The 21,880-nt window shown below is 47.6% G+C and overlaps 2 protein-coding genes across 2 annotated transcripts; both read right to left on the bottom strand.

Annotated features, from left to right (window-relative positions):
- Positions 1-3,522: 3,522 nt before the first annotated feature.
- LOC108640300 (signal peptide, CUB and EGF-like domain-containing protein 2) lies at positions 3,523-13,253 on the bottom strand. The gene is made up of 7 exons (XM_018076164.2): positions 13,115-13,253; positions 11,099-11,187; positions 9,292-9,355; positions 8,080-8,168; positions 6,982-7,094; positions 6,368-6,524; positions 3,523-4,163 (listed from the first exon to the last, which is right to left on the bottom strand). The coding sequence occupies exons 2-7, from the start codon at positions 11,169-11,171 to the stop codon at positions 4,012-4,014; spliced, it is 648 nt and encodes a 215-aa protein (XP_017931653.1). The 5' UTR covers positions 11,172-11,187; positions 13,115-13,253; the 3' UTR covers positions 3,523-4,011.
- Positions 13,254-14,524: 1,271 nt separating this feature from the next.
- Positions 14,525-18,215, bottom strand: LOC108639246 (mucin-1-like). The gene is made up of 2 exons (XM_018070592.2): positions 17,838-18,215; positions 14,525-15,045 (listed from the first exon to the last, which is right to left on the bottom strand). The coding sequence occupies exons 1-2, from the start codon at positions 17,890-17,892 to the stop codon at positions 14,525-14,527; spliced, it is 576 nt and encodes a 191-aa protein (XP_017926081.1). The 5' UTR covers positions 17,893-18,215.
- Positions 18,216-21,880: the final 3,665 nt, after the last annotated feature.

Here is a 21,880-nt window from a genome sequence, read left to right on the forward strand (position 1 = left end):
CCTCCGAGCCCTCCTTACATTCACACAAACAGATCTGAGGGAGCGGCTGCTCCACTTCCCGCCTCCTTCTACCTCTTCCCTGCTCTTTACTACTCAACTCTCGGGGCCAATGGAGCTTTGCATCACTGAGACTGCAAACCAGGAGTTCCCTTTTGAGTTCCCAGCGATTCATTCCTTCTGCTGGGCACATCCTTTAGACTTATCTTTAAAAGAAATGTGGATCATATTCCCCCTCAGTACGTACTGCCCAGCTCAGCTCAGTCACTCATGTGGCAGTCTGGGAGTTTTAGTTTCTGAGTCAAGAAAGGTGGTGTTTAGGTGTGTTTGAATGAAGGCTTCTGTACCCTGCTCTGCAGCCTGGGAAAACAGGCCGAAGTTTTGTTTAAAAAAGAGGGCAAAAGAAAAGTTGTTCCGCTGTTTTCCTTCTCCCACTGTGCTGGTTTAAAAGTAAACCAGCCAGAGAAATGAATCCAACTCCAGAGAGATTGTAAGTTACAATTTACAATTTACAAAATCGTACAGTTGTACAAAAATTACAATTGTACAAAAAAAAATTGTACAAAAAAAATTGTACAAAAATTACAAATTGTAAGTTACAATTTGTAAATTGTAAATTTGTACAAAAATTACAAATTATACAAAAATTACAATTGTACAAAAAAAATTGTACAAAAAAATTGTACAAAAGTTACAGTTTACAAAAAACTATTACAATAGATGCAATGATACAGAGAAAAACTGGTTTTAGCCCCCAAAGACAGATGTATAACCCAGTCCCCGGGACAGAGATGACCCCTCAGGCTGGGTGTGAAGGTGCTAATGCCTCCCCGGAGGAGAGTTATCGCAGCTGAGTCTTTGGTGTGAAGACAAAGAAACACTCCTTGTGGAGTTCTTTAACACCCAGCTTGTAGGTTCAGGTGTCAGGTGTGCCCTGGGCAGCTGCTGCAAATGATCCATCATTACCAGTCCATCAGAAATGACATAGAGGGTGTAGGATACACAGTTTTGGTTATACCCACATGGTGATAAACTGGTCCCAGTCACTGTAACTAAGACACCCACTGTTCAAATAAGAGGTAAAACAGTCTTCAAAAATTGAGCTTTCTCATGATGCAACTCAATACTTCCTAGCATTCAGCAACTTAAAAGCTTTTCCGTTATAAATTCATCTAAACAAAATCTAAGTGTGGCAAATTATGTGGCCTTAAATTATGTTCTCTGTGTTTTGCCCATCAAAGTAGCAAAATGTCTTTCCTTTTCCAGCCAAAAGCTGATACATGACAGCCAATTTCAGAATTTGTTGTTCTCTTATCACATGAGCAAGAATGGGAACAGTTTTCAGTTGAATATGTTAGATGTATTTTCATACACTCTAGGAAGAATAATCAAATGTCTGTTTTGTTCAGTAGCTTTGTGTTCATGGTCAGGTTTAGGTTTTCTTTTTTTCTTTAATTTGAATTACTTGGAAAAGCAAAATATCTTGAAAGACGTATTAATGGGATTTTTCCACATTGTTGAGTCATATTATTCCATGTCTGACTGCTTGAGAAACTTCAATGTCTTATTAAATATTGAATTTCATTCCTAGTTATTTAAGAAGTTGCTAAGTCTTTTTTATAAAACAGCTCTATATACTTATTTTTGCACCAATTTTTTTCTTTAAAGAAAAATGATACGTACTAGGCAAGCATGGTTTGACAGCAAGGGAATGGGGTTTTGTTCTTCCACAGGGAAAACTTACACTCCAGGACTTCCTAAGAGACGCCGTGGAAATACTGTTGTATGCTTACATGGAGGTGATAATGATTGTGCTCTGGCTTGTTTTCACAGCCTCTCTTATCACAAAAATACTGACATTTTTTGCAGTCCAGTTTTTCCTGTGAGAGTGCTGTGCTCATAATTTTACATGCTGTAGTGACACTGAGCTGGAGCTACTCAGCCCGAGCAGCGCCATTCCCTCGGGTTCCTTTTGCTGTCACAGGTGCTGGTCCTGCTTGCCCAGGTCTGAATTTGACTGTTTTGCTTGTTCAGACAGGTTGGGGTTTTTTTGTGGGGGAAGGAGGGTCTGGTTTGGCTTCATGTGTAGAGTCTCCTATGTCTGACAGCAGCTACATTTTTTTAAAAAGCGTTTCAGAGAACTGCTTTGATACTAGTGGCTTACTGTTCTGCTGAGCTCAGCTAGTGCTGTGCATCAGGATTGTGTCCCTTTGCTGCTCCCTGGAAAAACCACAGCCTTTTGCCAGTTGAGAAACTTCATGTCTGTCTCCTAAATCAACAGCGTGAGGGAGACTGCAGGGAGACTGCAGGGACCTGTGCCTGTGCTGGGGTTTGGGGAGGGTTGTAGGGACCACCTGTGTTGCTGCTGATCCAGATTAGAATCACAGAATGGTTTGGGTTGGAAGTGACCTTAAAGACCATCCAGTTCCAACCCCCCGGCCACGGGCAGGAACACCTTCCACTAGATCAGGTTGCTCAAATTCCCATCCAACCTGGCCTTGAACACTGCCCGGGATGAGGCATCCACAGTTTCTCTGGGCAACCTGTCTGTCTCCAATGGCAGATGTACCTCTCTTGCCATCCATTTATTCATCTGACATAGCTGAGAGAGATCAGAGCACTGATATATTTTATATATTTTTTGAAACACACTAACACCTCCCCTGGGGAGAGGATGAGCAGCTGAGGGCAGGAACCACTTAACCCCCCACAGCTGGGTTATTCAGCCGACTGAGCTGCTCCAGGGGCCCATTAGTGCAAGACTGAAGTAGAAGTACCACCTGCTCCCACCTCAGTGCAGAGTCATTTGAAAGCGTGGATCTTTTCATAGTAGGTACTATTTTTACAAGCACTCACAGAGCTGGTGAAGCACAGCCCTGACACGAAGGGTCACAGCTGGCTGGTCTGTCTGGGCTTACACAGCACGTGTGTGCACATCACTATAGGAGGAAAAGGAAGGTGGGAAGGTTAAGAGGCCCCAGGTACTGGTTTCATGGAGCAGTTGAACCTGACTCCAGTACAGTCAATGGCATTTCTGAGTGCCTGGGGCACTGACCACATATCACTGAGAGAAAAAGCACAGTAGGGAAAATACAGCAAAAGCAAGTTTAAAAAGAGAAGAGTCACCCAACTACACACTTTGAAATCATCCCTGTAAAACACAAATCACATCAGTTTAACAAGATGGTTAAACTGGGCTGGGTGCACAGGAGAAGGCTTGGAGTGGTAGAGCAAACAGGTAGAAACCAGACCTGCTGCTCTCATGGGTGGGGGATGAATCAAGTGTCCAGGACCAGGGAAGGAACTTTGCATGGGCATTTAGGGAATGGGTCTCATAAAGGCCCATCTCCTCAGCATGCAAAAATCTGCAAGGCATTTTCTGTGCCTGCACCATGCTGCTCCCTTTGAGTTGCTTTTGTAGTTCTAGTATGAAGGACCACCTTACAGCAGGAAACAAAAGAGATGTATTTGTCCCAAAATCAACCGTTATTTTAGTTGCACATTTGCTCACAGCTGAGAGAAAAGGGAAAGCTTTTTCCTTCCCTTGACATACCCATTTGATAATGAGAAAAAAAATACAAATGACATATTAGTAAAAAGAAGCACATTCATGTTAATTCATGCTCGGGTGGAAGGGAGTGTTGTGTCACAGGAACTTCAATAGCTGGAGTGGTCAGTCCTCCCTCTGTTGAGATGACTATTGAAATGGAGAGAGAGACGTAATTGTTTGCTTCTGTTTGGGTTTTTTTCCCCCTGGGAAAGGAGAAAAGTATTTACTTGTGAATGAAGCCAGGAATTGAAAGGGGAACACATCAGGCCAGTGTGGCAGAGCAGGCAGCTGGGTTGGTTCGCACAAGCAGCCACAACTCAAAAACTGAGTTTTATTTCTCAGCACTTATTTTGCCTATACAGAAATAAGTTGCTTGTGGTTAAACACCTTGCCCATGCACACACACACATCTGTTTTGCCCCAGGCAAAGGAGAGGCAGGTGCCTGCTGGTGGCCTGTCCTGTGCTACCATCCAGCATAGACTGGTTCTGTGTGCTCCATGCCCCCATAAGTCGAGTGTCGTCCTGAGCCTCGGGGCAGCAACAGAGACTTCAGTGATTTCCTGCCAGAGTCTTGCCGCCTTCTCAGAATTATTAGAAAGATAACAAAGATTCCACCTGGAAAGAGAGGAATGGTAGTCATTCTCAGATGGGAAGGTAAAGAAAGCACCAGGTGATGTTTGCTCTGAGGCTTCCCAACCCAGATATTCTCTTCCAGTAACATAAGGGTTTTTTTCTCCTACGTACTCTGCCTCTCCCATACCCCCCCAAAAAAACCCTCAAAATAAACCACCAAAAAGAGGTTTGTCTGGCAATAATAATAAATACTCCGGCATTTCAGCTTTGCTCTGGAAGCTGCAGGGAATAATGGCAGGGTTTAATGAAATACTTCAGTAACTTGCTTTCCTACTCCCATTAGCTTTCTGCTCCATGGAACTGTTCTTTTCTACTTGGCATCCTATCCACTGCAGATCCCACCAAAGACTCTTGTTGAGAAATTAGTTTGCTCTGAGCAGCGCTCACACTGAGGCACAAGAAGTAACTAACCTAGATTAACTTTTGAGTCTAGACTGAGATCATCAGGGCTGTCAGGAAAAATTACTTTTAGATTGGGCATAGACATGGAAATAATTGGCAAATCTCAAGTACTGCGACATTCTGTTCGTTTGTTTCTGGCAGAAGCATCATCAGAGAAAATTGATCTGAACAGAAGAGCACAGATCTGTCGCTGTGATGCAATATGGCCAGACAAATATGCCCAAATTTAGGCTGCATGAGCAGACAGTCTCATGCTAAACACTTGATCTGTGAGACCAGCCATGAAATACTCGTGTTTTCCTGTGTGGGCTGTTTCCTTTCCCCCTCCTTGTAGCAAGCTCTGGGAGAGGCGGGACTGCACCGGGGAATGCTGTTCTCTCACCCTCGGACTTGTTTATCAGAAATGCTGGTTAATGGGCCATTGTGGGCCTCTGTGGACGGGCTTTTCATACACTTCATTTTAATCTACTTTTTCAAATTAATATTCGCTTCAAATGGCATCTGGCAGATTTTTGGACTACAGCCTGGCATGAGGGGGATAGGGGTCAGTGGAGGAGCTTTCACATGGCTCCGAGCCACAGCCTGTGAGAACAACCCTCATCTGCTCCCACCAGGCATTTCAGCTCTTGGGAGACAAGCAGTCAGCCAGTGCTGTTAGAGCTTCTCCAGACCCTGCTGTCCTTGTCTCCTCTATGTATCCATGGAGTCCTCTCCTCAGCCACCAGGAGAGGAGCTTGATGGGGACTTTCGCTGCTTTATTGTTGGAGAAGGAGCTTTGCTCACTGTGGGGAACAGCACATCTATTTTATCTCCCCCTGCCTTTTAACAACAGTGAGCTGAGTGGAGAATGGGTCTTCAGGAGGTACATAACACACACTTGAAACACAGAAAGCCATGGATATGAGGGTTATTGGATATTCCTTATCCTCTGATGGCTTAGTCATCTCTGTGACTTAGCTCTCTTGACACAAGACTTTTTTCTCTGGTAGCGTTAAGTGACACTTAAGAATTTCTTTTCATTTGCCAGGGCACAGGAGACAAATCCCTCTTCCCAGCTTCCTCACCTGCCCTTTTTGCAATCCATAGCAGTAATAGTTGCCCATTTTCATCATGACTCTCCAATTAAACCTCCCCTCAACATTGATTAAAACCAGCAGAACTCTATTTTTCCCTTTGCTAAGACTACAAATGCAAATACATTGTCTTGGAATGATTGTTCATGGTGCAGCTTCCCAGCAGAAAAGCTCATCCATGCATTGGCTTGCCCTAGTGAGCTAATTCCAGCAGGTGGCACTTGGGAAGAGGGATGCTCCCCACACTCAGCAGGTGCTGGCTGTCTCATCTGCTGGTTACAAGGTGCACTATGGCATCAATACAAGCAACAGTGCACGAGCTGGCAGCCCCCAGTCCTGCTGGATGCTGTGGCAGAAGTTAAGGCAGAAATGCTTTCAGGAAGCAAAGTCTCATACCAAAAGGAAATTGGCCTTATTTCCTACTTTTGGGCAGTCAAGAAATTCCCGATGTGGGGTCCATATGCACACCTGCTTCCCAGGGACAGACAACAAGCATTCAGCCTTACTCCAGAAAAAGTACAGCTGTTAACACATATCAACAGGGAAAGGATTATCACTGGCCTTGAAAGCAGCCAGAAAGACCTTCATTAGCAATCCAGATTCCCAGAAACATGAAATACACCATCCAGAGAATACTTGGTTTAACAGAAAGGTGGTCAGCTGCAGAGGGGTGTCTAGTTTTACCACAGGACAGAGAAGACTGATGCTCACCTGCAGAGAAGGTGGCCAGGAGAACAATCATCACAGGGGTCAGCTGGCAGGAGTCCCCTGCCTTGTATAGGAAGAGCTCCATGCAGTAGGTGGGCTCTGTGCTGCCCCGGGGGCAGAAGGCATCAGGAGGGCACTTGACCGGGTTCACATCTGGGCTCTGCCCAAGAGAAGAAGTAACTCAGCACCAGCAAACTGCAGAAGGTAACTAGTGCAAAGGGAGGTGACACTGTAGCATTGAAAAGGAAAATCCAGAAGAAAAATAACCAAAAAATGAACCTGCTGTCATTAAATTCAGCCTGTCTGCCCCTGTGGTGTTAGAGTAGGGGAAGAGCAGAAGGTGTCATTACGCAGCAAGTCCATACATCAACCCCCTCATTAATGGACACACCATCCCCTGATGGCCCAGGGAGAGTGGGCAGCTCCAGGGGTAGCAAAAAACCACCCTCCTGGTGTCATAATTTTAACCATCTCCCTCCATCAGGGCTCTTTCCGTTTAAAAAAAGGAAAGAAGCTCAGATTAAAAAAGAAAAAAAAGTTAATTTAAGTGTATTTGGTTTGTCATGGGACAGCTCTGTTGTTAACCCAGGCTATTCCACCAGCTGATGGGGACTCACAGGGCAGTAATGATTCTCTGGGCACAGGTCACAGCTCTCCTTGCCCCGCTGTAATTGGTACTCTCCTGTCCTGCAGACCTTGCACCTGCTGTCATTTGGACCTTTGAATGTACCTAAAGAGCAAATAAGCGCAAAATTAAGATCTGGGACTAGACCCCAGGACCTTTGCAATTGCATATGGATGATTTAGTTTTCAAAGCCACAAGGAGAAAGAGCATTAAAGACTTATGTGCATAACAAAAACTGAGCCTGGCCTTTGGTCCTGGGTCGGTGGCAAAGGGGCAGAACAGAACAAACAGGGACAGAGGGACTAAAGAATATCTGGGGTCAGACCTTGGCAAAGAGTAGGTGTGAGTAGGAGTAGGTGGGGGAAGGATTTAGTTGTGAGCTCTGGCTTTAAAGCAGATGGGAGGTTGGAGCTGGAGGTCACCAGTGTTTCATCCACTCCAGTTCTGGATTCAAACATCTCTTCCAGCTGTTTGAAACTTGCTGAGCACAGTTCAAAGCACAGCTTGGTTTCCTAAGCTTTGTGGGAACGACGGGTCACAGAGGTTCCAAGTCTCAAAGCGGTAAATGGTTTTCTGCACGTTTAAAACTTGGTTACAAGAAACCCCTGGTGCTGTGTCCAGAGTGGAGGCTGGCCATGGCCACTGGGGGTGCCCAGAGCGCTCTGCCCTCCCGCAGGGCCGTGTCCTCACATCCCCTCTCTGACTGTCCCCTTTGCCCCAGGCTGCTGCCAGTGCAGAGCATCCCCCCTTCTGTGCTTTCCTCAGCAAAGCCACCACCACTGATGAAGATGCTTTTTAGCCAGAACTATGTATCCAGCCTGGCTTTGGGTGCCCTGGCGTGCCAGGGTCCAGCCCTCCCTCCAAGCCATTAACCTCGGCAGGAAGGTCTGGCACAGGCAGAGCCTCCACCAGCAAGTCAAACGCCCCAGCACCAGCCCTCACTGCTTTGCTCTGCAGCCGCCAGCCAGGGCAGGGAGGCACAGCCTCCAGGTCCAATGGGAGGAGTCTCGGGAATAAGCCACTTCCACTGGCAGTGAAGCCATGTGTTCCCAGACAGGATAGCCCAGCCCCACCCTCCCTGCAGAGTTACCTGGCTGGCAGGGCACACAGTCCTCCGACGCCTCCCGAGGAGCCTCTTGCCCCCCAGGACAAGGCAGACAGGCCGTGCAGCTGGTGGTGCTGGGAGGGGAGAGGAGGCAGGACATGCTGTAGGACAAGCACTTCCAAGGCCAGCCCAGCCCACAAAAGCCAGCTCTTATGTATGTATAGACTGGACTCTTCAGGGTCTACTGGGAACTAAGCTTTTCCCATTTTATGGGCATCCACAGTGTCTGTCTCCAGTGCAGTTCCTTGCATGCAACCATAGATTCCTAGAATGGTCTGGGTTGGAAGGGACCTTAAAGATTATCTAATGCCAACTGGAACACCTCCCACTAGACCAGGTTGCTCAAAGCCCCATCCAGCCTGGCCTTGGACACATGTCTAACTAGGGCTGGGCACATGATGGCATTTCTGTCTTCTCTGACTGCTTATTTGAATGAAACCTGTAAGAACTTGCTACCCAGAAGTCACTTTGCCTTATCTGGCATTCCTTGGCTGGAACTGGTTAGAACTTGGCTAGACCTGCAATACAGCTGGTTAAGCCCTGGGTTAAGTCCCATAGCAATTTAAGCAGGGTTCAGCAGAGATCTGCTGCATAACATAGGACAAATGAGCTCAAGGGAAATCAGAAGGAAGGTAAGTATCCATATGCCAGTTCTCCTGCTTTGGACATAAACACCCCAACCCCTGTGCAGGCATCCCTACGCAGTAGGTCAAGGCCCATCATGAGGTACCTGCCAGGACCTCCTTCAGGTTTTCCCTCCCACCCCAGGGTGACAGCTCAGCAAGGGTACTTTTTCCACTGCCTTCTGCTCACCCTGATTCAGGATAAACAAACTACCGGCTCAGTTTTGACCTGTAAAGCCCAGAGCAACTCTCAGCTCCATCTCTGTGCCAGTATCAGTCTGATCCCAGGGGTGTGCAGTGCCCATGAAACGCAGTGATGATGGAAAGTGGGAATGGGGAAGGCAGGTTGTGAGCTGATTCTCTGCCACCTCATCCCAGAGGACCTCTGCATCCAGCCAGGATCCTCCCCTCATTGTACCATCCCTCTCTCACCAGGGTCAGCACTAACATCTCCACAGCTGAAGTGGCAGATGACTTGTCTTTGGCCACTGCACTGGTGGTTGCAGCTCAGTGGCCAAAAGAAACACCCCTCTCCCTGTCTGCCTGAGAGCCAGTGTCCCAGGAGGCTTCTTACTTGCAAAATGATCCCGGCAGGCAAGGAAGACAAAAAGATGAGTTTTGCTTGGAGCTAAAATAACCTGAAAAAGAGTAAAGTAAGGCTTCAGGGTCTTGCCTCCACATCACTGCCACACATTGTTGTGTATTTGCTCATCTTCGTTTTACAAGCAACAAAATAAATCCCCATAACATGCTTCAGGTGGCATTTCATGGGCTATTTCAGGATATTTGGGGTTCTATTTGTCAAAAGCTCTGAAAGAGCAACAGAAGTTCCCTACTGCCCTCTTCCACACTGAGGGATGCATGGAGGGATCAGGCAGATTGCCCTGGTGTCACTCTCACATCCAAAACCTCACCAGGGAAACAGAGAGATCTGTCACCCTTCCCAGCACCACAGGTTGAACTGGAATGAAGCTGGAATAGGTAATCCCAGTGCCATCTCCTGGGTTCTTCAGCTGGAGCAAGCCTCTGACCTGAGGAAATCCCTCTGGTCACCCCAGCCCTTCCAGGAGTTCCCTCATCCCAGGAAGTCTGGGGTGCATCTCGTTGCCCCCAAGGGGAAGGACACAAGACCCACCAACCAGGATGGCTCTGCTGGTGCAGGAATTAGCTACTCACTCCCCCTCCTTCCCTGCACCATGAGGACCCTCATGGGCAGGAGGACACATACTGACCCTTCCCAAGGCACAACAAGGAGTGAAGTGCCCCAAAGTGGCCATGGTGTGGGCAGGGGCTGGCAGGACCCCAGTTGTGAGTCCTGCCACACCAGCAGGAAAGCCAGGAGAACAGCACCTGGGAATTCAGGAGGTTTTGGGAAGGAACCTGATGATGCACAAAAATTATCACGGCCGTGGGGCCACATTGGACAAAACTAACGTTCAGAGAGGAGCTGAAAGCAGTGTGGGTAAGATCTGCCTCAAATCCACACAGATTTGCACCAAACAGCAGGGGCTGCAGCAGAGAGGATCAAACCAAACCCACCTCCCTCTCCCTGCAGGGAAAAAGGATATTTTTACATTTATAATTGCAGGATTTAGGGGCCACCCCCACAGACTCCCTTGTGACCTAACACAGTGTTCAAATCTGCTGAGTAAAGGGAGCAACAGACCTCCTTGCTGTCACCAGCCAGACTTTGTTCCTCCTGAAATTAGCAAGTGACAGCCAAGGTTTAGGTACCAACCCAGTGGTTCAGTGGGAGGATTTTCCAAAGAACAGCTGTGCATGTTCGAGCAGCACCCCATTCTAGTGCAGAATAGCTGTTGCACTGCATGTGTTAATTAGGCATAAGTAAATGCTGTTCTGTTCTGCACACGCTGTTACCTCATCTGCAAACACATTGTACCAGGCTCGTGTGGCATCACCCAGGTGCAAAGCACCTCACTGAAACTCCAGTTTTAACACCTGGGGAATAAGGAGAGCATTACACTTAATACTCAGGCTGCAGAAGATTGCCTAAGTGAAAGCAAAGATGATTTAGACTCATCTTTGCCATTAAAAATGAAGGAATACTTTATTTTCCTGACACACCCCTCCCCCTTGTGCTATAACTGAATTTCATAAACCTCCTTTCCTGATTTTCACTGCAGTGTTAGCATTAGCTTGTTGGAAACACAAGCTTGACTCCAAGCTCTGTTCTTTTCATTTTCATAAAAATGTCAATAGCAGAATGGGAAGGGATCTGCTGTGTTATTTTTAGCCTGAACAAAATAACCTGTTTACCCTTCGGTGCTTTTAAGTTACCTGGTAATTGCATCTGGCCCTGGGAAAAAGCATCAGGTAGCCTGATGAAAATGCATTTGGGTTGAATACAGACCAAAGCCTACCTTGCTCACATGCTCTGCAGGCTGCAGCCCCAGACTCATCAGCAAAATGGCCAGGAGGGCAGGGAAGGCACATGGTGCTCCTTGGGAAGCTGGGAGAGAAGGGAGCAGAGGGGAATGCTATTTTAGGTCACCCGAGCCTCTATCTGCTTGGAGAGGAGAGAGCAGAGCACAACACTGACAAGTCTAGAAATAGAGTCATTATAAAGCAGGAATTCAGGTAGAAAAACATTATTGTGAACTGGCCTGAATGTTAAAGGTCCGCTGAAAAAAAAATATTCCTGTATTATTAACATTAGAGATGCCCTGTGCCTGTGAGCTACGTGGAAAGGGAAGGCCTGAATTGAAGGTCTTGAAGAATACATTGTGGCCAGGCTTAAAAAACCCTTGGTTTATAGTCAGACTCTTAAATCCACATTTGAATATTAAATTGAATTGGAAAGGTGTTTGCTGTTCAGCATCCATCAGCCATTTCAAGAAGAGTTGCTCCATTGTCGGAAATCAGAAGCTAAACCACAGGCAGTGACGTGTGAGAGAGCCCTGACCTCAAATAACAGGGACTGTAGGAAAGGGGATGCAATATGTTAGACCTCTAGGAGGAGGGAAGGAAATGAGGGAAAGAGGAAGCTATTACATTCATCACTGACAGAGCCAAACCCCCCTCAACAAGCATGGGGGTATAAGAATTTGTTAACATTCTCAGGGATGCTTTGGAGGAAAACAAGGATGTGCTCTTTAATTCCTTCAGAAACCCCCAGACTGACCGAGATTTGCAGGAAAAAAACAAAACAAAACAAAACAAAAATCAGTTGGAAACAGAGCAAATGCTTTGCTTAAAACAAACCAACACAGGGCCCGTGGCAGCCAGAGCCGCTCAAGGCTCCGGGGAGGCTGGATTCTCCAAATACCACAAAAATGTGAAATGATCCCATCGCAGCCCCAAGGCCCAGACAGCTGCCACAGAGATGGCCATGCACACACTGCACCCCCCAGAACCCCCAGTCTCCATATCCCCCATATCCATGTCCCTGCTCTGGCACACACAGACCCAACACCACTCACCGACCCTCTCTGGTCCCTGGCTCCGTGTTGCCCTCTCCCACATCCCGACAGCAGCAGCTGTGTGGTGCCCTGGGGACTGCTCCTGGTTGGTTTTTTAAAGCAATTTGGGTGTAAAGTTTTAAGGTAGGTCCTCACAGCACAAACTGCAAGAAGGGGGAGGATGCTGGCACCCCAAATTCAGGGGCTGCTGCAAACAAACTGCACAGTTGGGTCACTCTTCCCTGCAGATTTTGTTCCCCCTCCCCAGGACTGATCCAAATGGAGCTGCTCTGTGATGGACACTGTCCTAGGAAGCTCTGACCACCCCTTCTGTCCTTGCAACCACCTGAGGGACAGAACCCACTGGTTGCAGACAAGGGAAAACCTGATGGAAAATGGGGAGAGCAGCACATCCACATGTCCCTGCAGCCAGAGGACTTGTACAGCATGATGCACAAGTGGATGAGGCAGCCTGGTGAGACTGCAAGGCAGAGTTTCTGTCTGGGATGTCTTGTCAGCTTTTCCACACCCTGTCAGCTGAGGATATTGCTTTAGATGCCAGCAACTTAAATGTAATGAGATCCCTTGGGGGCAAGAAAACAGGGATTGAGAAAATACTCAAGCAAAGCACAGAGATGGAGCCCATTGGCCAGAGATATCCTAGAGAAAAGATGAGAAGATGAAGCCAGACCTCATTCCCAAGTGTCCCCTCATCACAACACAGACTTGTTCCCCCCTAGTACACACAAAAGACCATGAGGGTATAAAAGGGTAGCCTGCAGAGGGATGGAGTAGCCACTGGGCAGCCCTCAGCACCAGGATATCCACACCAAGGTTTCCTGATGAGGAGAATTTAGCCTATGAGAAACAACCCTTGCAGCACTCTTCCTATAGCCCAAAGAAGGAGATTTAGCCAGCTGGGAAGTGTTTTGAGGAATAGCATCCACCTCCCACCATGCCACGGGCTCAGTCACTTACCTGGTGTAAGACCCCTGTGGGCAGGGCAGGCAGGATGATTGCCCACTTTGGGGCTGGTAGTGGCCTGGTGGGCAGGAGCTGCAGGCACTAGGGTCTGTGCACGAGCCCCCTGCACAGCATGAGCAGCTCAAGGTGCCTAAATTGGAACAAAAAGTCAGGATCAGGGCTGCAAGACTTGAGTGAAAGCCCTGTGCTCGTCAGGACGGGTCACTGCCATGAACACAGAAGGGTTGGGATGCAGCCCCTCTGGCAAGGCACCCTCAGAATGTAGGAACTGCAATATTAATGCTAATTATGCTGCTGTGCATCATTAGCAAGCTGAAGAACAGCTCTAAGATGATCTAAGGTGTCAAGTCTATTAATGTGGATTTCCAGTAGTTAAGGTCACTGCTTTTTCCTCCTTTAATTTGAGGGGACAGGAACATTTTCCTTGTTTTTCCTCCAACACACAAATAAAAAAATCCCAAGAAAACCCAAACCTTTGAATTACTGATAACTTAAGCTTGCAGGAAGCAGAACTGATGAGTAAAACCCTGGAGCAGAGGATATGCCTTAAGCAGTAACAGCTTTTCTCTGAGCACAGGTATCATGGCATTCCCACCAGGCAAACTCTATCCCTCTCTGCTTCTCAAAACAAATCCAAACCATGCAGAGTAATTGGGAGGGATTTGCTGTAGCTGAACATGTCAGACCTGCCAGCCCACTACTTGCAGGAGCCAGTCCTGGGTGCTGCACAATCAAGCACAGGCAAGAGGAGAAGAACCTGTGGATGAATGTTCTGCACACAAGGGAGGTGGGAATTAACTCCTGTCCTCTGCAGATTCATCCTAAACATCAGAGCTGCTTACTCCCCTTTTTGAAAGTGCCCTGCAGCAGGGTGGGAGGTGTAAGCAAAAAGTACATGGATTTTATTTTAGAGAATTCTTTTTTGTTGGTGGTGGGTTTTTGTTTTTGGGGTTTTTTGAGATTTTTTTTTGTGGGGTAGTTGTGTTTGAAAACAAAACCCAACCATGTTACAACATAAATAACTTCTGGAAAAGGTAATATTATGCACTCCCGACCACAACAGAAGTTGATCAAGTATTTTCTCAAGCCCAAGGGAAAAGGCTGTTTCTGTAGCAGAGATTCTCTTTCAAACATTCAAGACAGCTGGAAGCTGACCTTGTATTTGGCAATGTATCTAAAAATAACATCTTTCTCCCGATAAATCGAGTTACACTTGTGTTACATTTTGTGCCACAATCCTTTGCTTTGTCATCCCACTGGGAAGCCTCGGGAAGACCAACAGCACAAGGCCAGAGAAGGCCAAGTCTTTAATGTCAGAAAGGTGCGATGAATTATCTCCCTCTCCTGCTGCCTGTCCAAGTTTCCAACATAAGAACACGTGCTGGTGTCACCTCCCCTGACAAGTCACTTTTCCATCTCACACGGGATCCAGGGCGAGCAGGGACTCTTACCTTCGTTGGGGAATGTCCCTGGGGGGCAGGAGGAACAGGCTGTCACGTTCACTCTGCTGCAGTTGGAGGGCTGAGGGGTGGTGAGGGACGGAGCTGCCGACGGGACCCCGGGAGACGTGGCCACTCCTGGAGGGGACGTTGAGGCACCAGCAGATGCACCCACTGGTCCTGTAGGTACTCGAGAGGCAGCTGTGCTGCCAGAGCTGAGGATGGTCACATCTGTGGTGGTGGGCAGAGCCTGAGCAGGGGTTATGGTGCTTGGATCAGCAGATGGAGCTGCTGTGGACGATACAAGGTTTGCAGCGGTTGATGCCAATCCAGCAGTGGCAGCTGGGGGAGCAGAGGCTGCAGTGGTGCTTGCACTGGGAGATGCTGGGCTTGATGCAATAGGGACCTCAGTGCTGGGTGTACTGGGAGGCACTGGTGTTGATGCAATAGAAACCTCAGTGCTGATTGTCTGGCCTAAAGCAATACCTAAGAGAAGAAAAAAAACATAAGAAGTGGCAAAATTATTGTTCTCCCTCGGTTGGTGGCTTCCCATTAGGTCTTTATCAACTACTTAAACCATGTGTCCTTGTCTGACATCCAGAAGCTCCCATCTGCTGTGATTCACTACAGAGCAAGGATCTGAGTCAGCATCTGAGCATCCCTGGCACACAAGAGACTTATCAAGGAGCTAAATTAATGGGTCCATGAGGCCACAAACTAAGTAGATACCAATGTCCAGGAGGCCTGACTCTCCCAGATAAAAGGGTGTGAGAACTGCCAGAAGCACTCAGTCTGGTTAGCTCCTTGAGACAGTTTACACTGAGAGCTCATGACAATCTGATTTAAGATGCTTGTCAAGTAGCTGGCTGTTTTATCCCTTCTCCCTTAAATGGATCAGCCAAGAAAAGTCATGGGTTTGGGATCTTTTAAAACTGTCTAGAGATATATCCAGTAGCCAGAAGGGAACCTGCAGGCCAAGACTTGCTTTGATTCTGAAATCCCCCACTAGAGAGAGGATAGCTGTAATCTGCAGAGAAAGGAGATGTTACTGCAGCTCAAGTTGTTTTGCCATGATATGTGGTGGACTGAAATGTCTTCTGCTCATGGAAGCCATCTCTTGTCACAGGCATGGGGGACATCTTCCAGTTTCTGAACAGAGGAGAGACCCATGAAATTAAACAGCTTGGGTTTTACTTTAGTAGTGTGGTACTAAGCAAAGGAAGCAAAGCAGAACCAAAACAGGCAGCTCCTGCCACAGCAACTGAGGTCAGTCAGCCCCATCAGCTGGGGTCAGGAACTCAGGGCAGGGATTTACTTAGTAGCAACTGCAGCTTCTGAAAACATCCAACCTTATACAGCACCAGTATGAGACCAGGGCTGATACCATGTGAACATGCTCTTCCAACCAGCACACATGTGCTAAACCCCCACACAACTGAGTGCCCCTTGGCATGGAAAGCAAAAGGACTATCTTAAGAAATCAGTTTACGGGTTTCAAGAAGCTCCAAAACTGCAGCTGACACCAAACAGGGGGATGTAGGTTGAGGAAGGTGAGAAGAGGGGTGACAGCACAAGGGCCAGGCAGCTGCAGACCCACAGTCCCTGAAGGCTTTTCCCCAACCCTACTTCACCCCCAGCCTTTGATTTGTCCCTCAACTTTGTCCACGCAAGGCCAGGCACTACAGGTACCAGTGCTTAGAACCACCATGGTATGAACAACAACAACATGCAGACCAAGCTGATGATAACTCCAATTAAATTTCTACAGCAAGATCAGGACACTGCACAGAAGAGTCCTTAGAAAGCTGAGATCACGTGGAGAGAGTTTGATGGGAATGCTCCCTCCTGTTGAAATGCCTGCTTTGTGCTTCACCAAGTGCTAAAGCCCATCTTTGTGCAACTACTGAGTAAAGCAGATGAACACCCAGCTGTCTGGGCCACTGCCCACTTTTTTGCTGTAGCCCTAAAGCAGAGATCATTTTGTGGGATATTGATCTGCCCCAGGCTCAAATCCAAGTGACCTGGAAGTGCCAGCATTGGTCCTAGGCAAGAAGAGCAGCTCCACAGTGCCCAGAGAGGATACTTCTACCGTGGCCATGCCTCCACCCAGGACTGAGGTGCACAATTCCTGTCATCTGACTCCCCTGCCTTAAGGGCTGAAGCCAGTCTGCTGCTATTTCCTTGCCTCTGGCAACGAACTGAGTCAGCCCCAAGATTCATTAAACTAATGGTAAACACTACCACTAAGTCACTGTCCAGTTTTCCCGGAAAAACCTCCCAGACTGCTGGGATCACAGTCTGATCTCCCACAGAGCAGCCCTACCCATCAGCTCAGCTCTGCCAGCCAGAGACTGCAGGGGTTTGAACACCTTGGACTACCATTAACGAGGTGAATTTTGTTGTTGTTTGGGTTTTTAGTTGAATATGTAAGCTTTCATTGTTTGGTTGGTTCTGGTGTTAAATGGTGGTACTGTTAAGATGCATTGTTTCTTTAACTGAAAATACTCTTTGATAATAATTTCTTTACTAAAACAGTAAAGAGTTGCTCGCAAAACTTCAGTAGCCATCAACAGCCTCCAGTAGCCAGCACTTTTTACATTAATTTTAACAACTTCTGGAGAAAAAAAAAAGAAGTCAGCCGACTGAAAAAAACTAGTTTGGAGCATCTAATAAAGTGTGTGTGTTTGTTTTACGAGTTATAGTGTCACAGGTGTGAAAAAACAATACTCAGACAACCTCAGCTTCATCAGACAAACCATTTCCTGTCCTGCTCTTATATTGTCTCTTCCAGGGAGCAGCAATTTTGATTTCTAGAGCCTTTTTTTTTTTTTTAGGAGCACTGTGAATCAACCAAAGTACCTCCAGGGATACTTGAAGGATTGGTCATTTTACGTGTGATGCCTCAAATAGCCTTGGGGACGTCAGGGTAGGTTACAGAGGTGATCCTTCCCACCCTACAGGCAGGCATCCTGTTCCTTAGGGTTTAAGATAAAGCCACGAAGAGGCCCCTGCAAGTCCTCAATACGCAGAGTAATACAGCTCTATTTTTCCTTTTTTTTTTTTCTTCTTATAAAAGCAAGGTTTTACATTTACCGTATTCACCCCACTTCCAACACTGCCTATCATTTAACACTTATTTCCTTTCCTGCCTTCCCCCCTTGCCCTGCCAGCTGCAGCACCCCGACTCAGTGAAGCCCAGTGCTTTCACAATCCCATTATGGCTTTACCCAGCTCCGTGCTCAGCCTGCAAACAGGAACTCCACGTCGGGAGGACTTACCTGTTAAACACGCCGTGGTCAAGCTCCAAAGCAGAGGAGAGGGCCAGGCACTCATTTTTCCCTGAGCAGTAAAGCAGCTTGTCAAAAGGCAAGATCAGCAGCTCATGCCCTCACCCAACTGCTCATTCTCCTCTGCTTTCATGCCCAATTTTGTCACCTGACTCTGATCATGCGGCTCAGTCAAGTCAACCTCTCCCCAACAAAGGGGGGTTTATATTCGGAGGCTGCAGCAGGTCTTAAGACGATACTGGCCCTCTCAAAGCGTAGCACAAACTGGACACTGAGAGGAGCAGATCCAGGCCTCTCCTCGCAGCACACAGAAATTCATGCAGGAGGAGTGTCCGGGGGGAAGCGATGGGCTCACAGGGAGGAACAGGCAGAGCAGTGGAGGAACCCCGTGCCTGGCTGTGGGCCAGCACCCTGTGACCTCGTCAAGTGAGAGGATTTCATTTTGTAGACACACGAGATTTCCTGTAAGAAGAAGAACAAGAAAAACAACCCCAGAAGAGTCCCCAGTTCAGAGCAGCTCCCATTTTAACTAAGACCACAAGGCCATAACCAGAATGCAGCCTCTGGTGAGCATAGAGCTTTCCAAATCAGCATTTCACTCCCCCCCCGGACCCCAACGTGTCCGGCTCGATGCATCAACTTGTTGAGGATCCTGATGATGATGATTTTGAGGTGAAGGCTTAAAGTTTAGAAAGGCCCCACCCAATTTCCACATGTTATCCAGTGGCCATACTGCTTGCTGTGCCACCTCAGGATACAGGTGTCCCCATGTTTTCCTCACCTCACAGCCCTGCTTTGAGACATTCCCCCCTTTCACTGTGCCCCCATCATTTAGCAATCAGCATTGCCAAACCTCCCCTGTGAGAGAGGATTTCCTTTAGCAGACAGCCAAATGCCACACCTCACATGTCACATCCTCCCCCAAATTCAGGGAACAGCTAGCTACTCATGTAGGATTGTGGATGTTCCACACACCCCAAGTTCCATGAGCAGATCATGTGCTCACTGTCATGTGTAGCCAATGTCCTCTGTGCTCCAGGATCCTCAATAGGACCCAACATGGTGAGCCAAGAATTAGTGTGCTCTAACACAAACCCTCAAGCTTTCCTCACAGTGGCCCAGGTTGTGTCAATTTGGGACCAGGGACAGTTTCTCATCCTCCTGTCTCCAGCAGTGACAGTCTGTTGGTGCTGACCTGCCTCGTGGCAGGTGCAGGGAGACAGGGCAGCCTCCTCCAGTCTGGTATCACCAGTTTGGGTAGGCACAGGCAAGGCAGTGACCAGGCTTCCCACTGTCAGGCAGAATCTTAACCTGAGCTGGTTACTGCCAGCAAGTAAAACATCAGACTCAAGGACACAGCCCCAGGCCCAGCACTCAGCCCTGGCAGCCTCTCACAAAGATGCTGCTCCAATGGCTCCAGGTAAGGCAGGAGTGGAGGGCTGACCCTTCCCTGCAGGTGGGAGAGCTCTCAACAAGCTTTATAGGTTTTACAAGTCTCTGCACAGGGTGTTTGATCTCAGTCTGTGTAAATAACACAACAACCTGTTCCACCCAGACCTGTGTGGGGCCATCCATCCTTCAGTGGGCTGAGGCTCTGCAGTGGTGGGCAACTTCCACAGAAGCACCACTGCAGGATGCAGCAGCCTCACATATGCCAGCAACTACCCACTGAGATGGATCCTGCTCAGGGAGCTGACAGCAGATCAGTCCTCTCCATACCACAAACTGCACCCCTTGTTTGTGGGGAACCTTCCTATACCCCCAAGTCCCAGAAGAAAGTCACATTCTTCCTGAGCAGCCACTACACACACACTGGAAAAGCACTTCAGAACTGGATGTGGCAGTACTTTCACTGGCAAGTTTCAGCCTGACATGGGGAAGAGAAAGGGAAATTGCATATTAAACCCCCTTCTGTGCCCTCAGAGCTCCCTTTCTGGATAAGTTACCAAGAGCCCAGTGGAGAGGAGAGGCAAGCTGCTTTCTTCTCAATTATTTTACCAAGTTGGAAATACTCTTCCAACAGGAAAAGCCTGATGTCACTTCAGGGCAAAGAAGTACAAACAGATAAATTTGTAAACTCCTGACCCACCCTGGACTGTCTCTGTTGAGATTAAATGCTTTTGCTAGTTGGCTCACAGAGAATAAAAAGCAGTGTTATGGCTGATCAAAAGCGATGTCCTCGGCTGGCACAGGGCCCTCTGCTTGTCAGTTCTGTTGCTCCTCCATGGATGGTGAACCTTGTGTCCCCAGATAAACCAGACACTGTCCTCCACCCTCAGAACTTACAGGGCAGAGGAAGAAGCAGTGATGTTTCTCCCAAGAACACGGCACCAGGCTCAGACACTCCAGCAGTTCGTACCAACTCCCCTGTGTTGCCCAGCCTGGGGAGCACAACTGTTGTCCAGGGCTCCCCAGAACCACATCAGGATCCAAAGTGAGCCAGCAAAGGATGTGCCATTAGAGATTTTATCTGCTGAGGGCAGACCCAGATTTCTGAGCTACGCAGCCACTACAAACCTGTTTTAGTGCCAAATGACTGCCAAGCTCCAAGCCAGGCTAGATACTGCAGAACCACCTTGTTCCCAGTACTCTGAGGAAAAAACTGGTGTGCTGTATCCAGCTATTTGACCAGACCATGGTCCTTTGGTAATCCACACCCTACTGCTGAGCTAGAACCTGAAGGGCTGGGCTGCAGCTGCTGCCTGGGAAAGAGCAAGATATTCAAGACAAACTGCAAGGTGGATTCTGACAGGAGCTTTTCTTGGAAAACAACTTTTCTTCAAGCAGTGAAGCTTGCGAGTCATACCCAAACCTGGCTGTGAACAGAAGAGGTACCAGCCAGCAGGTATCACTTCCTCCTCTGCAGACAAATAAAAAAAAAATAAAAAAAAAGAAAAAGCACTGAAGCATTCCTGGGATGCATCATTACCCCCATGGGCTGTGCTGGGAAGCAACTGGGAATCCAGAATCCCTTTTAGATGCAACGTTATTCCAAGGTATGCAAGTTGACTCCCATAAAACAGGACAGGCACTCAAGGCTTTAGGAACACAGATCTAACAGCCTCGTGCCCAAGAAGGGGCCAAGACACTCCAACACGGGTAAGAAAGAAAAAAGCAAGTGGAAGCCGCCGGCGTTCCTGGAGGGACACACTTTTTTGTGCTCCGGACACCGAGCCCTGTACGGGAGCGAACGGCCACATGATGGCACCACAGCCCTGGAGAGAGAGGACACTCCGCCACACCCCAGCCAACCCTGAAACCCAAAAGAAGAGGTGGTGCTGCCTTCTCAAACTGCACCAGCAGAAAACTCTGTCATGAGTGTTGTGTGGTTGGAATAACAACCCGCAAAAGGGGAGCTGAAGGAATTAAGTAAAAAAAAAAAAAAAAAAAAAAAAAAAAAAAAAAAAAAAAAGGTAAAAACCCCAGTTATTGCAGTCACTTTGAAATAACTCAAACTTCTTTTGGTAAAAACCCCAGTTATTGCAGTATTGCAGTCACTTTGAAATAACTCAAACTTCTTTTTTTTTTTTTTTTTTAAATGTGTTTCTTCTGTGCCTGGATTTAGAAGGAATTCAAAAAAGAGTAAAACTAGCCAAACAGCAGGGATCTGATGGCTTATCCAACCATTATAATGCACAAGCTGAGGCTAAAAATTTATTTCCTTACAAGCAGCATTGAACATTTAATTCTTATTTAGTCCCTATCAGTTAAAAAGAGGGTTTTGAAATGTGAAAAAGCTCCAAAATGGAGCAGTGTGCCTTGGTTGTAGTCAGTGTTAAGGATGCAGGTCAAACCCAGCCTGCAGCTTTTGGGGGAGGGAAGGAGGAAACATGAGGTAACCTTTCCTTTAGGCACAGCTTGGGTCCCACCTGGCCAACAGCTCTGGATCAGTGACACAAAATTTTAGCACAAGGCCAGTCATGAGAGCTTGTGTCTCCAGCTTTCCCATGTGAAGAAACAGTCAGTAAGAATAATTTTTATTGAAAGATGAAAAGGAAAAAGGAGAGACTATGGACTCCAGTGACACCAAATGA

Source organism: Manacus vitellinus, unplaced genomic scaffold (assembly GCF_001715985.3).
Source record: "Manacus vitellinus isolate BGI_N305 unplaced genomic scaffold, ASM171598v3 scaffold_0_pilon, whole genome shotgun sequence".
Taxonomy (NCBI): domain Eukaryota; kingdom Metazoa; phylum Chordata; class Aves; order Passeriformes; family Pipridae; genus Manacus; species Manacus vitellinus.